This window comes from Engystomops pustulosus, chromosome 2 (genome assembly GCF_040894005.1).
Source record: "Engystomops pustulosus chromosome 2, aEngPut4.maternal, whole genome shotgun sequence".
Lineage (NCBI taxonomy): Eukaryota > Metazoa > Chordata > Amphibia > Anura > Leptodactylidae > Engystomops > Engystomops pustulosus.
Genome location: NC_092412.1, coordinates 199,084,662 through 199,102,482, shown reverse-complemented (window position 1 = coordinate 199,102,482; position 17,821 = coordinate 199,084,662). Strand labels below are relative to the sequence as shown.

Sequence of the window (17,821 nt, the reverse complement as noted above, 5' to 3'; positions counted from 1 at the left end):
GTAAGATACTTGATGCCACTAATGGCTGAGTCAGTTACTTATAGTGCTTAAGACAGCCTCAGCCTGTGTAGTGTCAGTCAGTGGTAAAGTCAGCATTTAAGTATTTGTCTGTGAATTCAGGGGGATGAATATAGCTGGGGATCAGGGGTAGGGTGCTGGGCAGGCCCGGCTCCAGCACCCGGCATACCTGGGCAAGTGCCGGGGCCCAGAGAGCTGCCGGGGGCCCACACACGCTGTGCACATCTTCACTTCCTGTTTTGACTGAGGAAGTGTCCTGTGCACTGCACTGTTCCTCCCTCACTCGGACAAGGCACAGGACAGTTAGAGGCTGCTGAGCAGCCTGTGAGATACAGCACATAATGGGTTAACCCACCTTCCCCCATCTCCTCTTCACACGGAGCTGCAGTATAGCAGACATCTGGCAGCTTAGAGATCGGGACGAAGAGATGGAGGAGGAGGAGAAGCCTGAAGACTCCTCAGTGTGATACCAGGGCTGCTGCAGACACCATAGGGTGTAATGGTATGTCACATGTATGGCTGTGTATTACTGATCCATATGGTGAGTGTATGGTATGTGTGATGATGTGTTTCCCTGCATGTGTATCTGTTTTCATGTATCTGTCTGTCAGTGTGTGTGTTTGCCTCCATGCTTGTCTGTCTGTCTGCATGTAGCCATACCTCCCAACATTTGTGAAAGGGAAAGAGGGACAAAATGGCGGCACGCGTAGCGTGGTGCGGCGATCCCCCTAAGCCACACCCCCAATCACTCCCTGCGATCCCGCTAAGCCACGCCCCAAATTTTAGCCATATTATAATAAGAAAAATCATCTCAATAAAAAAAAAAAAAATTATCCTCATTGGGATTTGAACCCAGAACCTGCAGTGTCCATGTACAATAATGACACAGTGCCCCAACCAACTGAGCTATAATCTCAGCAATTAAAAAGGTGGAGAATTTTGGTAACTAAGAACTATGACTATTGTTACACTGTGACACAGATTTAATGCCTTGGTATATAGGGAGGGATCTTCTCAGAGGTTATTATTGTAATTATTGAGACTATTATTATTATTATTATTATTATTATTATTATTATTGTTATTATTATTATGGAGATGATTATTATTATTTTTACTATTATTAATAATCATCTCCATAATAATAGTAATAAAATGTATAATAATAATAATAATAGTCTCAATAATTACAATAATAATCTCTGAGAAGATCCCTATATCTATATATCAGTGCATTAGTCTGTGTCACAGTGTAAATGGCAGATAACACTTCTTAGTTACCAGAAATCCTCAGCTCTGTATTGCTGGGCTTATAGCTCAGTTAGTCAAGCTTCTGTCTGCAGTGCACAGGGTCCCAGGTTCAAATCTCTGCCTGGGCAAAATTTTATTTAATTTAATTAAATAAAGAGCTTGTGTCTGGGGAAGCCCTGGAGACCATATATGGACAGATGCTGATCTGACCTGATGACGTGGTCCCTGCTCTCTCCGCTAAGCCCGACACTTCTCTGAAAAGGATTCCCTCCCGATGTCTGTAGAAGCCATTCTCTACTGTGAGTTCAGACATTCAAAGTATTTACTATGGGGACACAGCAGCGGGACCTGGGGGGAAAATCCGTGACAATCTCTTAGCAGCCCGTGACGCGGGGCAGAGGTAAGAAAAACGGGAAAGTCCCGTCAAAATCGGGACGGTTGGGAGCTATGATGTAGCTATACTTGCCTGCATGTGTGACTGCCTGTATATATGGCTTGCTGCATGTGTGAATGCCTGTTGGTTTGTATGTACATGAGAAGGAGAGAGGCCTCTGTTTCAGCAGTGATGTGTATTATGAAATTCTGCAGCAGCAAAGTTGTGTATTAGGAGCTTCTGCAGCAGCTGAACTGTTATTAAGATGTATTGAAGCAGCTGAAGTGTGTATTATGATGTCAGGCAGCAGCAGTGATCTGTATTATGAGGTTCCGCAGCAGCTGAGGTGGGTATTATGAAGTTCCGCAGCAGCTGAGGGGTGTATCATGAGGTTCCGCAGCAGCTGGGTGGTGTATTATGAGGTTCTGCAGCAGCTGAAGAGTGTGTTATGAGGTTCCGCAGCAGCTGAAGGGTGTGTTATGAGGTTCCGCAGCAGCTGAAGGGTGTGCTATGAGGTTCTGCAGCACCTGAAGGGTGTATTATGAGGTTCCGCAGCAGCTGAGGGGTGTATTATGAGGTTCTGCAGCAGCTGAGAGGTGTATTATGAGGTTCCGCAGCAGCTGAGGGGCGTATTATGAGGTTCCGCAGCAGCTGAGGGGTGTATTATGAGGTTCCGCAGCAGCTGAGGAGTGTATTATGAGGTTCCGCAGCAGCTGAGTTGAAGCTTCAGTTTTATTACTTGGCAGAGGGGCACAAAGTTTTAGGCTTGTCCTGTTGGTTAAATGACCTCAAAACTGCCCTGACCGTGATACGGCTGTATGGGATGATAAATTATGGAATATTTTAGGGAACAGGAGGCTGTTTTAGTTTCTGAATTTTAAATGCTGCCACGTGAGTTCACTGCAAAGGGGCCCAGGGCCCCACTGAAACCTGGAGCCGGCCCTGGTGCTGGGGGTGTGTGTTATATCTATCTGTCAATATACTATGTCTCTTTAAATCCCATAATACAGAGTACAGGCGGTCCCCTACTTAAGAACACTCGACTTACATACGACCCCTAGATATTACAAACGGAGCTCTGAATATTGGTAATTTATTGTGCTTTAGTCCTAGGCTACAATGATCAGCTGTAACAGTTATCACAGGTGTCTGTAATGAAGCTTTATTGTTATCCTGATTCTTATGACAACACAAAATTTTTAAAATCCAATTGTCACAGAGACCAAAAAAGTTCTGGCTGGGATTACAATGATAAAATATATAGTTCCGACTTACATGCAAATTCAACTTAAGAACAAACCTACAGACCTTGTATGTAACTGCCTGTACCTCACCATATTACTGTTTGTATTACCGTGCTATTATTGTAAGGGATGTGATGGTTCATTAAAAAAAAGTTTGATTTTGGGGCCTTACTTTTAGTTTTGGGCAGGGCCCTGCATACAGTAAACACTAAAGCAAACACATGAGGGAAATAAAATCAGAAGAGTGAATAGGGAAAGCCTAGATATCATCTCTGTCCTTCAGATACGTGTAACATTTTTACATTTCCATCTATGTTTTACCAAGAATTATCCAGCATTAAAAATGCCTTGATACATGTTTTTTTTTTTGTATTCCTTTTTCAATAACTTTGAGCTTCATAAAAAATTATGTCCCAAACAATGGCATTTTACACTGTGTGTGATACCACATGGGAAAAAGTGTTCTCCATATAATCTATTGACTCAGATGAACTAGTGTTGCTTATGCTTTCTAGACTTCTTTCATGTTGCTTCACATATCCTGTGGGAGCCCCATCTATTAAACATTCAGAGAGCCTCTCTTCTTTTATCCTGTCCACTTAAAATCATATTCTAATCGGCAAAACGTGTGATCCTATAAATAGGTGCATTTGCTTGCTAAGTATTTCATGAAACCAGCAGGAAGCTCCCTAGATAGAAGACATTGTAGGTTTATGTAAAGGACATGTTGGGAACTTACAGTTGCATCCAACATTACCCTAAAAATGAGTTTCTCATCACAATTCCTTTATTAAAAGTGACACAGTCACTATCATGAAGTTTAACTCCTTAACAACCAGGCCCATTTTCATTTTAAGTTTTCATTTTTCACTCCCCACCTTCAAAAATTTAAAACTTCTTTATTTTTCCATGCAGAGAGCTGTGTGAGGGTTTGTTTTCTGCGTAACAAATTGCACTTCATAGTGATAGTATTAAATATTCCATGCCATGTACAGGGAAGCGGGAAAATAATTCCAATTACAGTGAAATTGGTGAAAAAATACTGTTGCACCATTTTCTTGTGGGCTTGGATTTTACAGCTTACACTGTGAGCCCCAAATGATATGTCTACTGTGATATGATCACAGGGATACCAAATTTGGATGCTGTCATTTTTTGTGAAATGAGATTACCTTTTTATTGGCACCAATTTGTACAGACTTCTGATCACTTTTTATAATTTTTTTTATATTTTACAAAATGGCAAAATAGTAGAATGTTCGAATTTGAGCGCTATTTTTCCGTTATGGGGTTAACTGCTGGGAATAATCATATATTTCAGATATTTTGGGAAGCGAGATACCTAACATGTTTATGGTTTTTACTGTTTATTTATATTTTATCAGTTCTAGGGAAATTTTTTTTATTTATTTATCTATTTTATCTTTACTTTTTAAAAAATGTTTTACTCGCTAGGGGACTTTAACCCTAGGTTTTTTGATTGATCCTACCATATACTGCCATACTACAGTATGTGCAATTTTCCTTATCGTGCAATTTTCCTCATCATTCATAATGTGCAAATTGTATTGAAAAGGTTGAATTCAGGCAGGCTCAGGTCTTTGTATGACCCGAGGCTGTCATGTGACCAGATCGACGCTCCCTGCTGACGTCACAGGGAGCAACAATGTTCCCCAAGACGGTGGCACCCATGACTAGCAGTAGCACTATGCAGTATATAACAGACACCCTCCGGGTATGGAGAAGGCTCAGCACATGAGCCCTCTCCAAACATTACCAGAGGACGTGTGACTTACAAATATGTCAAACACCATTAATGGGTTAATCGACAAAAGTGATTTTCCTATAAATAATTGATAAGAAATGCTGATAGATATATCAGGCTGGATCTCAGGTTAGGAAGAAACCAGCAGCATGGTATAGGTATCGTTGGAATTGTTGTCAAAAGCTCTCTTCAGCTGTGAAAAAAACTATTTTTTGCCAGGTTAATTCAGAGTTAAGTTTTAAATGTATTTATTTGTATATATTTCAGCATCTATAGTATAAATTGTTGTGGTATCTCACACACTACCTTTTGCAACTGTCTTGTGCTCATTTAGATAATTTCCAATGTTTTCTACCAGCGTTTACTAACTCTCTGGGGGGTCATTTATCTTAGGCTTCTTATATCTGCAACTTTTTGCCGCATTTGAATATTTGCGACAAATTCTGCTACTTTTTTTCCACTCACCTAGCAAAGCAAGACGTTTAGGAATTTTTAAGGTGTTTTTTCCTGATATATACCTAAAATCCAGATGTGGACATATTAAAAAGTAGCATTTTTGATGCAAATTGTGGTAAAATGGAGTAACTTTGGTGCAATTGAACTCCCGTCCTGAGCAGGCACAGGCAAAGGTTTATAAGGGGGTTGCAGAAGAATTTGCAACTTTTTTTTTAAAGAAAGGCTTAAAAAAACAACAGACACACATGCCTCATGCCCTTTAAGATAAATGAAATAAATGCCATGACTAAAGATAAATGACCCCCATTGTACTATCATATTATACTAAGGGAGTGGAGATTGGGATAGTTCTAGTTTTTAATGCATATCAAAATTTGCTCAATATACCTTGTTTAATATTATTTATGCCCCTTTTTTCCATATACCACTTCTTTGGTTGTGTGTTTCATTTTGTATTAAATACTACCTATATTAATATATATATTTCCTGCTGTGGGGCTTATTATATAGTTTGCATATACTACAGCTTTCAGTGGATTGGGTTTCTTTGAATATGTTCTCTCTATATGTTAAACCTTTTCCCTGCCTGACAAATAAAAACATCTGCCTTCTTGTTAGTACCAGTCTTTATTTGTTGCAATTTAGACAGAAATTGGGGGTTAAATCCATCAAATTATCATTTTTTAAAAATAGAAAGTTAAGGCAATGTAAGTGGCTGTTTTTATTGTAACATTGCAGTGAATAAGAAGATAAACAACCAGAAAAACATTAGTGCTCATTCAGACGGCCGTCTAAGGAAAATATGGCCCCATAGACGGCACTGGCACGGCGGCAGTACGGTGCCACACGTGTTGCCCTGTTCCATGCTGCACACCGAGAAAAGATAGAGCATGCCCAGCGGGAATACCGCCATGTGAATGTAGAGTTTTTTTGTATCTGTCTATCAGTGAAACCTTAATGTCATTGTTCTGATGCCTTGTTTGCTAAAAAAAAATATAAACTTGGAAACCATTAATGAGGATATAGTCCCCCAAGCCACCACCACCCTGTTATCCAAGTTAGTGAAATTATCACCACCAAGTAGTCACCTTGCAATGATATGTCGGCCTTTATGATATCAATTAAGTCAGAAGGGGACATCTCGGTATGACTCTTCTCCATTCCTTTGACTCCTTACAGGTCATCTGAATAGTTTTAAAAGTTCTTTTTTAATTAAACTTTTTCTATTTCTAAAAGCCAAAATCTGGTGGTTGAATAATAATCCGCAATTAAAATATGCATTTATTTATCAATCGCTAGTGACAATGAAGGCTTGTACACTCCTCAATTCACTGTAATCTTCATACAATGCAAAACATGTCCTATAGAAAGTTAAAGAATAAACATCTTCTGTTCCCTAAATTCCAGCTGTGTGGAAGACATGAAGTACAGTTTTGGTCTGATGCGCTGATTCAGTTTTGCGGTTTTCTTTGGCTTGTAGCATTGTGGTGTAGGAATTATTCTATCATTTATCCGTCTGTCCCTGTCAGTGACTTTGCGTTGAGAGTAACATTTAATTGTAGCTTTTGCTGATTTCTTGGCTACGCAGTTTAGATATTTCACTTATACAATCATAATATAATTTTGCAGTTTGAAAACGTTTACACTTCGAAGTGATAACATGGAAACAATATAACTTTCATGAAGACGAAATGGTGCTGTCATGACACGATCACATCGCATTTAGTATCTAAACACATGCTAAACACATGCTGACCCTATACCTGTGACTGAGGTTCCTTAGAATACGCAGCAATGCAGACCTACTTTTGTCATTGGCAGTAATTGACTTTTATGGTTTTATTGGCTTTTGTCGTGTAAAGCCAGCTCTACAGTAATGCTGTTCTTGCCATTTTTATACAATGACCCACATTTACAAAAAAATAGATTTATCTCTGAATTATAAATTTGCATCTATAGAATGTCTAGTCCACTTTTACATTGTAAACTGGTTGGCTTACTTTTGGTCAGAAATTAATTTGTACATTTAGGGAAGGCACCAGTGGCTAACAATAGATACGGCTGCTACGGGGCCCGTGCTTACATCCGCCCCAAACTCTTCCCTCCCATACTCTTCATCTTCCCTCCCTGTGGCCAGCACGTCCTCCCACCCACCGGGATGTGCTTCTTCCTGCCGCCCGGCACATCCTTCTTCCCACCCACGGCTGGCACATCCATTTGCACTTTCCCAACCCAAAGTACAGCTTTGCCCTGCTCCTGTCCACTCCCACCCAACAGCCCAGCTGCCCTCCCCCCCAGCACCCCAGCTTCCCTCCTCCCCCCAACACCCCAGCTCCCCTTTCCCCCCCCAACACCCCAGCCCCCCCCCCCCAACACCCCATCTATACTGCATGTATGTGTATAAACGGGAAGTGTATACTGGGCCACATTTATCACTTTTGTGCGCCTAAGTGTAGTAGTTGCGCCTAAATTCTGGCGCACTGTTTTGCCAGAATTATCACCAACTGTGATAAGGTAATTTTCTGCCTCTTATTAATCACTATACTTTAACACAGTTTAGGCACAATTTTGGTGCAGTTTCGGCGCATTGTTAGATTCGGCACTTACATGTGATCCTGCTACAAGCTCCTCTCTGCTTCTCCCACATCCCAGAATGAAGATAAAACTCACAGCAGCACCCAGTGATCTCCTCAGCAGGGGCTTCTGCTGGAGGGGATCCCCCAGTGCTGGTCTCCTGCTGCACCCCTGTAATTCTGCACAGCATCCCCCTCAGACACACTGGTGATACTGTGCAGAATTACATGGGGGACACTTGTCTGTAGTTTCTGCAAAGCCGAAGATTTTGCCGAATGTTTTGTAAATAGAAGGTGATGAACTGTAAATAGAGTCTGCAGCTCCTGTCTGCAGAGTATCTAATGTCTGCATGGTCTGTTCTAGTGTCTGGCTGAGCTCTGCTGCTAGAAATGAGCTGTTCTGCAAAGGGGCTCAGTGCTACTTCTCAGTTAACGCCACCTTCGGGCTGGAGTGTTTTTCCGCCCATTTTTGCGCCTAAATGAAAAAGTTGCAAGTGATGAATATCATTAGGCGCAGCAAAAAATCTGGATTGGTAAGATAAATGAGGAAAAGCTGGTTATTTTTGCTGCGCGGCTAGTTTGGTGTTTAGTCACAAAAATGGTGCCTGAATTAAAAGGCGCAAAAACAACACGAAAAAATGAGTGATACATGTGGCCCACTGTATGTATTAGTATATGATGTACACTCACCGGCCACTTTATTAGGTACACCTGTCCAACTGCTCATTAACACTTAATTTCTAATCAGCCAATCACATGGCGGCAACTCAGTGCATTTAGGCATGTAGACATGGTCAAGACAATCTCCTGCAGTCCAAACCGAGCATCAGTATGGGGAAGAAAGGTGATTTGAGTGCTTATGAACGTGGCATGGTTGTTGGTGCCAGAAGGGCTGGTCTGAGTATTTCAGAAACTGCTGATCTACTGGGATTTTCACGCACAACCATCTCTAGGGTTTACAGAGAATGGTCCGAAAAAGAAAAAACATCCAGTGAGCGGCAGTTCTGTGGGCGGAAATGCCTTGTTGATGCCAGAGGTCAGAGGAGAATGGGCAGACTGGTTCGAGCTGATAGAAAAGCAACAGTGACTCAAATCGCCACCCGTTACAACCAAGGTAGGCAGAAGAGCATCTCTGAATGCACAGTACGTCGAACTTTGAGGCAGATGGTCTACAGCAGCAGAAGACCACACCGGGTGCCACTCCTTTCAGCTAAGAACAGGAAACTGAGGCTACAATTTGCACAAGCTCATCGAAATTGGACAGTAGAAGATTGGAAAAACGTTGCCTGGTCTGATGAGTCTCGATTTCTGCTGCGACATTCGGATGGTAGGGTCAGAATTTGGCGTCAACAATATGAAAGCATGGATCCATCCTGCCTTGTATCAACGGTTCAGGCTGGTGGTGGTGGTGTCATGGTGTGGGGAATATTTTCTTGGCACTCTTTGGGCCCCTTGATATCAATTGAGCATCGTTGCAACGCCACAGCCTACCTCAGTATTGTTGCTTACCGTGTCCATCCCTTTATGACCACAATGTACCCAACATCTGATGGCTACTTTCAGCAGGATAATGCGCCATGTCATAAAGCTGGAATCATCTCAGACTGGTTTCTTGAACATGACAATGAGTTCACTGTACTCAAATGGCCTCCACAGTCACCAGATCTCAGTCCAATAGAGCATCTTTGGGGTGTGGTGGAACGGGAGATTCGCATCATGGATGTGCAGCGACAAAGCTGCGGCAACTGTGTGATGCCATCATGTCAATATGGACCAAAATCTCTGAGGAATGCTTCCAGCACCTTGTTGAATCTATGCCACGAAGAATTGAGGCAGTTCTGAAGGCAAAAGGGGGTCTAACCCGTTACTAGCATGGTGTACCTAATAAAGTGGCCGGTGAGTGTATATGTACACTTTATATTTGTATATAATGTATATGTGCTATTAAGTAGGTGTGCAAATTTGACGTGTATATACGGTATGTGTGTATAAATGTATGGATGTGGAATTACTGTATGTGGGTATATACTGTATGAGTTTGTATATACTGTATGTATTAGTGTATAAATGTATATATGAGTACATAACTGTGTGCGTATAAGTGTATTTGTAGTGCATGCTGCACTATATTTGATGCAACACAAAATGCTGTGCTGAAATGGGCATTCTGGTACTTGGACCGTGCGCCACATTTAACACGCAAATTCCAACAGAAGTGGGTCGCATGCCCCATGTTAAAGGTGCACCCAAAAAAACATTGTACACTCTGTCAGAGCACCAGATTCATGAAGAACATGCGACACAAATAATGAATCTGGCGCACTCTGTACACTACACAGGCAAACTGCACATAGTACAGAAAGCACTGTTATTAGTAAATGTGGTCCATCGTGTCTGAATTTTCTGTTGAAAGTTGTGGGTAGGAGTTACTCCAAAACACAGATGCATTTAGACCTAAGCACCTGCATCCAGGAACTAGCCACATGTCTTTTACATTATTTTACATTTACTGCTTGATTCCAAAAACAAGCGTTTAAATTCAAGCGTATCTGCGATCAGGAATTGTTTGAAGTGTGTTTCTAAATGCAATTTAAAGCAACATGTGGATACAAGCTCAAAAGATTAGTCAGACCCAGGGACTTTTCGTCTACTATTTCATTCTCAGATGCTAAGAACAGCGGATCTGTGGGAATGCTGTGTGTTGGATCCCATCAATCTTAAGACTTATCCTTAGGAAAGGCTTACTGTCTACAGAGCTAAAAAAGAGCTTCATGTCCCTGTAATATTAACAAAATATCTGTCCCTGTGCCTCTTTAACATAAAGCAAAGCATTGTATTATTTAATTAATTCCAGAACTTGCAAATATTGTAATCTCTCAAAGAGCCACAGAGGACTTTACGGCTGGATATAATTACGGTACAGATGACTGAACATTATACTTCATTTGCTCTGTTTTCACTAAAACAGAAAGAAAACCTATTATTTTACTGGTATAAAAAGAAACTGCAAAAACGGCAGAACATCCACGAGAAATTTACTAAATCTAAGTCCATCTTTGCTGAAGAGACTGAGGGAAGGTCTCTGTATCTATAATATGGATCACGCAATAAAATATTTGGTCGATGTTGTGGTTGCGGTGTATTTACAAAATGCAGTTTGCATGTGTATAGTGCAAGATTCAAGATTTCTGGCGCTCCCTGCACTGTCCAGACAGAGTGCACCAACTTTTTTTGGTGCACCTTTAACATAGGACGTGCAACACAATTCTGGCAGACTTTGCATGATTGATCTGGCGCACGGTCAGTCAGCACCAGAACGCTCCCTAATTTGTGTTGCATTATGCCTAGTGTTGCTGCACCACAAAAGGGTCATGTGCGACACAATGGTGCAGACACTTCTTAACAGGGCTGACGCCAGCACTGGGCATACCTGGGCAAATGCCAGGGCCCAGAGCTGCTGGGGGGGCCAGATAAGGCTTTACATAAGGAATCCATGGAGTTAAATAGGACTGTATCTAATGAATTCATATGGGGTGAGAGGGGCTTTATATAAAATAACCATGAGGGGGCTGTTTGGTATGATAAACTAGAGAATATTTTAGGGAACAGGAGATTATTTTAGTTTCAGAATTTTTAATGCTGCCATGTAAGTTCACTGAAAAGGGAACCACTGAGGCTCTGTCGCCCAGAGGCCTACTAAAACCTAGAGCCCACCCTGCTTCTTACATACCTGTGCAAGCAGTTTGCGTCTAATAGAACGTGCAAAGTCTGCCAGAAAAACTTCATCTTTCATTACAAAATTTAAATATGTAAATTATAATAAAGTCTGTTTTTTCTTTAATTCTGTGAAGAAAGGCCCTTAGGCAGACACATAAACCAGTTTTTGGTGACACTCTGTGTGTTTTCAGACATCTTATTGAGATAATGGCAACTTCTAGCACATAACTTCTTATAACCCATTTCTATTGCTGTCTGAGTCTAAAATACCATTCTCTCAATGTAATCTGTAATCTTTCTTCCTTCTGCACTTGACATTTTACAAACACTATAATTGTGTGGGTTGTGTTGTGTGTATATGAAGCTGCAAAGTGGCCATTGGTCGTACATGCTTTCACATTTCATTCTTAAATTGATATTTTTTAAACAACTGTAAAATATTGGACAGTGAAAGACATTATAATCATAATCTATATAGTCATGCAGTGCCAAAGTAACAGAACTTGTGTGCCAGATCTCAACACGTGCATACAAGAACCCTTTCAGGAGTCTGATTTTTCATGAGTTGTTGTAGGTATTGGAGGGAGCTCTACTTTTCTGTAAGGCTGGGTGAATACTCACTGGCACATCAGGGAGCTGCTGAGGTGACTGTTGGGTCATTGAGTCTTGTTAGTGTCAGATCACTATAATGTAAATGGTCTGCTTTGTATAATCAATGCTTCAATAAGTTGATTTGTCTTGGGTCTTATTTGGTTACAATATTGACCATATTACGTGTGCAGGTTCTCTCCTACCCAAACCTACATTATGACGTGTCATCATAACACAGGTACCTCCATGAGGTCTTCTAGTCTCCAGTGTTTTGCTTATCAAATTGACAACAGCTACTTTCTAGTAAAGCAAAATGCATTTTGACTTAGAAGACCCATTTTAACATAAATCCCCATTTGGCTGTTCTGAGTTAACTAAGGTTGGCAGATATTGTCATTGGGTACATGACATTGTATTTTATTACAACAGGTGGATCAGATTTCCAGTAATCACAAATCTCTTGCTAATTTGTTCAATGAAAAAATCCAGTCGAGAAAACAAGACTTCTTAATCTGACCTTGTATGTTTATTAATATGCAATTATCCGAGGGTCCAAACAAGAAGGTCTGGTCTTGTGAGCTGGTTGGCTAATTATATGCAAGGAAAAGTCAAAGTCGTAGGACTGAAATCATTTGTCTGAAGTAAATCAACTATAATGTCTGTTATAAGTCATGTTAATAATCTCCTTGATAAATAAAATGAACAGCAAGTTCAAATGCACATTTTAATAACCTACCAAACATGAAGCCAAAATGTTAATATAAAGAATCAATATTCAGTTCTCTGATTTGCTTATGCCCAAAATCCCTACACTTGAGGCAAAAGATGCGTTTGGGCTTCACAAACATACACATATATCTCAATTGGCGGGCGGGTTAGAAAAAATAAGCATGTACTTATCTCCACGGTCCATCCTGGACCCAGGGCTACTATAACACCTGTCCGCAACGCTGCGCTCAGCTTCCATCCGGCACACCCACATGGCCCTATTCCCAGCACTGTATAAAGCGGCACAGGCGGGCGTGACCGGCCTTCCCGGCCAGCGGGAAGCTGAGCACATATAGTATGACTTCCAACCAGTTCTGAAATGTCTAGTTTAGTTAATACTTGTGACCTCCTTGAAACACATTTGGATTATTGTTCTTACAACTTTATGTTGTATTTTTCATTTCTCATTTCACTTGAAATAGGTGTCACCAGTTGAGATATACTGAGGAATAGGAAGGAATTAATCCAGCACCCAAATTCAGTGATTATTAAAACTTCATCTTTATTGTGGATGCATATTCCATTACAAAAAGTAAAATACCGCTTGTGTCTCGTCAATAACTGGGTACATGATGGTGGGTATAGCCTGGCTTGGCCAACGGGTTTCTAGTGTCATCCGCCAGGCTATACCCACCATCATCTAGCCAGTTATTGACGAGACATAAGCAGAGAATCTGGGCTCTGCAGTCTAAGAGATGTCTATACATTACAACAGTTTGTAAAGCCTCTCTTCTTGTAGATGATTAAGTAGTGTGAAATCCTGTGATTTGTTAGAATGGACAAAACCTCTTCACACTGATATTACTTGCATTAAAACACGTCTTCCAACAAAAGTGATGCTCCATAAGTAATGATACTAAATTGAAAATGAAGAGAATTTTGTGCATCTGATGCTCATGAAGAACTGACTGCTCAAGCAGAACTGCATACTACATTTTACCATGATGATTTCAATTGTTTCAGGTTTGACTAATAATATTAAAAATCTTTGTTTACAAAGCTGAAATCACTAAGATACATGGACAGTAAAATGCACATCTGTCAAAATGACTAATATAAAAACTTACATGCTATAGAAGAAATAATTGTGCTGATTGGGTAGATTGGCTAGATTCCCCCTACAATAACATTTTTGAATTCTAGGAACAATTTTCACCTATAACACATTTTATTGGTTAGTCACCATGTTATTTGTTATCTGTTTTAGTATTAAGGTTTTCTCCTCCTCTCTCCCTAAAACCTTCCCCCACCATACCTCCCCATTTACACCTCCAACCTTCCCCTCTCCTTTCCCTCCTCTTATTGGTTTGTCAATAACGTGATACAAAGGGCACCTGAAAATTGACAATGTGAAATGTATTGTTTATTCAGAATATATATATATATAAATATATTCAAAACCAATAAAAACAATGGTTAAGAAAAGAAGCAATAACTGTGCTAAATGTACCGAATTCTTGTATAACTAGCAGCACTATTACATAATTCTGCCTGATCTCTTTGCAATAAACAGATATTATTGTGTTTTCAGCTGTCAAATAATATATGATCTATAATACTGGTGTGGTCTGAATAGCTGAACAGCCATATACACTCTACTATCAGTTATGTTGTTGATGGATTATTGTGTGATGACCTTAGACATCCATTTAGGCTGGGAATAACTGTATTATATATTGATAGTTCATGCTTATGATTTTTACAGTTTTTTAAAATCAGTTCTAGGGGAAAAGGGTTGATTTGAACTTCACAATCACATTCAAGTTTTCAGCGCCTATGCACTGCCGGCTGTTATATGCTTTTAAAGGGTTAACACCTGCAACCCGTGCCAGTGTTAACACTAGGAGTTTGCTGCAATATGCAGCAAACACCGAGTCTGTAAGGAGAGGGCTCACGGGCCTCGTCACATGCCGACTTACTATTACGTTAGTTTACAGCAAGAGATTAAAATACACCAAATCAATCATTGGTCCAATTGTGGTGCACACTGTTTACTCTTATAGTGTAACTAAACCCTTGAAGAAAATTTTGAAGAAGGTGATAATAATAATCTTTGTTGCATACTTTATTAGAGAAAAACAAGGTTCTCTGTGTTATGTTTTTCCCCTTTCTTCCCCTATGGTGAGCAGTTTTATGATAACCTTCTCAACCCTGTACAGCATAAAAAGGAGGCTAATGATTAACTCTTTCCATAGCTATAGAATATTTTTAATGATGATTCAGCTCTGTAAGGAAATACAGTCTAGCTAGGGCTGTCTGTAAATTGTTAAGCCATTAAAAACCTTATCAGCTTCTTCTTTTTATTATACAATTAGGTTAAAAGTTTGGTTCCACTCTAAGCCAAAAACTGGCCTGAGTGGTGAACAGCATGTAGGGCCTTTATAAGCCAATAAAAAGGAACCTGCCATGTGGTTTTTCCACCCTTAACTGCCCTTCCTCTTTGTGCACCTCACTAAGCTTTTTGTAACTGAAAAGTTAACTTTTATCTAACAAATGGGTGAAATCACAACTTTTTGACTTGCACAGATGAATAGGATATCAGCCTGCTGTCAGTTGTTGGGGGGCATGCCAGTAATGCCTCATAGAGTTTAATTTAGTGCAATGACTGCTGGTCCCTGTCTCTTTGACTATTAAGGTACAGTAATCTTAGTTTTTAAAATAAAATAAAAACAATTAATCTTCAAGAGGACCACCACAGGAAAGTTCTTTTCTTGATGCTGCATATGTGGAGTCCAGTTTAGGGTGGAAACGCCTTCTGACAGAATTCTGGTGCATTTAACTTAGTAAGTCTACCACAATGTTTATTTGTTTTAAAGGAAATCTACCATTTCTAAATGGTCATTCTGACCTAAACATACCTGTACTTAGGGGTAAATTAGCTGATGCAGGAGGTGGTCTTGATATGACACAGAAATCCTTAGTTTCGTCCAAAAGGGATTTACACACTAGGCAAATGAACCCATTTGGCGCTCCTGGGCCCCTGACACAGTTTGCTCGGTGCTTGGTCACTTGCATAACAATACGCACGCCTTGCGTGCTTGTAAGTTCTCCCCCCACCCTCCCTTTCTCGCTCCCGAGAGCCAGTGACATCACCGAGCTCTTGAGAGCACTGTGCACTGTATCTTCATTACACACTGCTGCACTGCAAAGAGGGTGCAAAGAGGGTGGGGGGAGAACTTACAAGCACGCAAGGCGCATGTATTGTTATGCAAGTGACCAAATACCAAGCAAACTGTGTCAGGGACCCAGGAGTGCCGAATGGGTTCATTTGGCTAGTACATAAATCAATTTTTGGATGAAACTAAGAATTTCTGTGCCATATCAAGACCACCTCCAGCATCAGCTAATCTACCCCTAAGTAAAGGTATGTTTGGGTCAGAATGATCATTTTGAAATGGTAGATTTCCTTTAATTAATTGAAACTGCACCAAAAACTGACTCAACGCTAATAATCACTGGACTAGAATGCTTGCAAAATTAATATTCCTTGCTCACTCATCCCTGACATCAGTCATGCTTGGCTTTTTTTATTTTACATTTTGTTTTTTTATTTTAGGATCGGGATATTCACCACTAGAAGATGATGAGGATGCTGCTTATGCTCGCTCTAGATACCGCAATGGAGGTGAATGCTTGGCTTATAATGCTTGCTAAAATAAAACTACTTCTGGCTTCACTAAGAATTACTTACAACATTGCTGTAATCTTAACTTACATGTTTAAGACTGTTAATATTTTAGGATTTTTAGGTGCAGTATTTGGTTATTATCGTATAAGAAGAATACTGCAATGGAAGGCCTGAAGGAGTATGGAAAAAAGCAAGACCTCACAGATTTACAGAACTTCTTTTTTAATATTTCTCATCCAAAAATGAATCAACATTAGAGATGAGCGAGCACTAAAATGCTCAGGTACTCGTTATTCGAGACGAACTTTTCCCGATGCTCGAGTGCTCATCTCGAATAACGAGCCCCATTGAAGTCAATGGGAGACTCGAGCATTTTTCAAGGGGACCAAGGCTCTGCACAGGGAAGCTTGGCCAAACACCTGGGAACCTCAGAAAAGGATGGAAACACCACGGAAATGGACAGGAAACAGCAGGGGCAGCATGCATGGATGCCTCTGAGGCTGCTTAATCGCACCATTATGCCAAAACTATGGGCAACAGCATGGCCATGACAGAGTGACAGAATGAAGCTAGATAGCATCTAAAACATCCAATAATTGACCCTGACACTATAGGGGACTTCATGCAGAGGCAGCGGCAGCAGCGGCAGGCTAGAGAGTGGCATGGCGACATACCCTAAATGGACTCAGGCTTCAAACCAATGGGTGGCAGAGAGGAACCAAAGGAGGTGAGCAAGAAGCGCTCAAATAATATCGGTACATGATAAAAGTTTGCCAGTATATTTTGTGGATTACACAGCAGGGTGGCGACAAAGTTAACATGGAAGCCATGAAAACAACCCAAAATTCTGCCTGACACAGCTCGTTTGATAAGGGGACCATGTATGGAGGCAGTGAACTAGTAGTAGATTAAAGGTGCTGCACTTAAAACTATGTTAGTTGGATCTTGGGATGGAGCTGGCGCTCCGCTTCAAGGCGAGCTTTCGCCAATCCAAGCCCCTGTCTCTAGGCTACTCCCCAAACAGCACTTCTAAGAACCTTTTGTATAAGATCAAGTGTAGTAGTGTTCTTATAAGTTTGGGATATGGCGAGAGAGGGGAATGTAAACAGATGCGCAAGAAGCGCTGAAATAATATCGGTAAATGATAAAAGTTTGCCAGTATCTTTTGTGGATTACACAGCAGGGTGGCGAGAAAGTTAACAAGTTTGATGTGGAATGCCTTGCAATAGCTCTTGGGCGGTGTGCCTTTTATCGGCTAGGCTCAGCAGTTTGAGCACCGCCTGCTGTCGCTTAGCGACGGCACTGCTGCTGTGCCTAGAGCTACCGACTGATGGCGCCATGGCCACGGATGGTAATTCGGAGGAGGAGGAGGTGGAGGAGGGGTGGGAGGAGGAGGAGGTATAGTAGGCCTTTGAGACCTGGACCGAGGTAGGCCCC

At 40.9% G+C, this 17,821-nt stretch overlaps 1 protein-coding gene across 2 annotated transcripts in view; it reads left to right on the top strand.

The window, feature by feature from the left end:
• Nucleotides 1-17,821, top strand: part of SRPX (sushi repeat containing protein X-linked) — an 83,465-nt gene that overhangs the window by 17,654 nt on the left and 47,990 nt on the right. The window contains exon 2 of one of the 2 annotated variants that reach the window (XM_072137805.1): nucleotides 16,313-16,381. The exons of the other annotated variant lie outside the window; for it this stretch is intronic. Coding sequence (XP_071993906.1) covers nucleotides 16,313-16,381 — 69 coding nt within the window. The remainder of the gene's footprint in view (nucleotides 1-16,312; nucleotides 16,382-17,821) is intronic. 2 annotated transcript variants of the gene reach the window in all.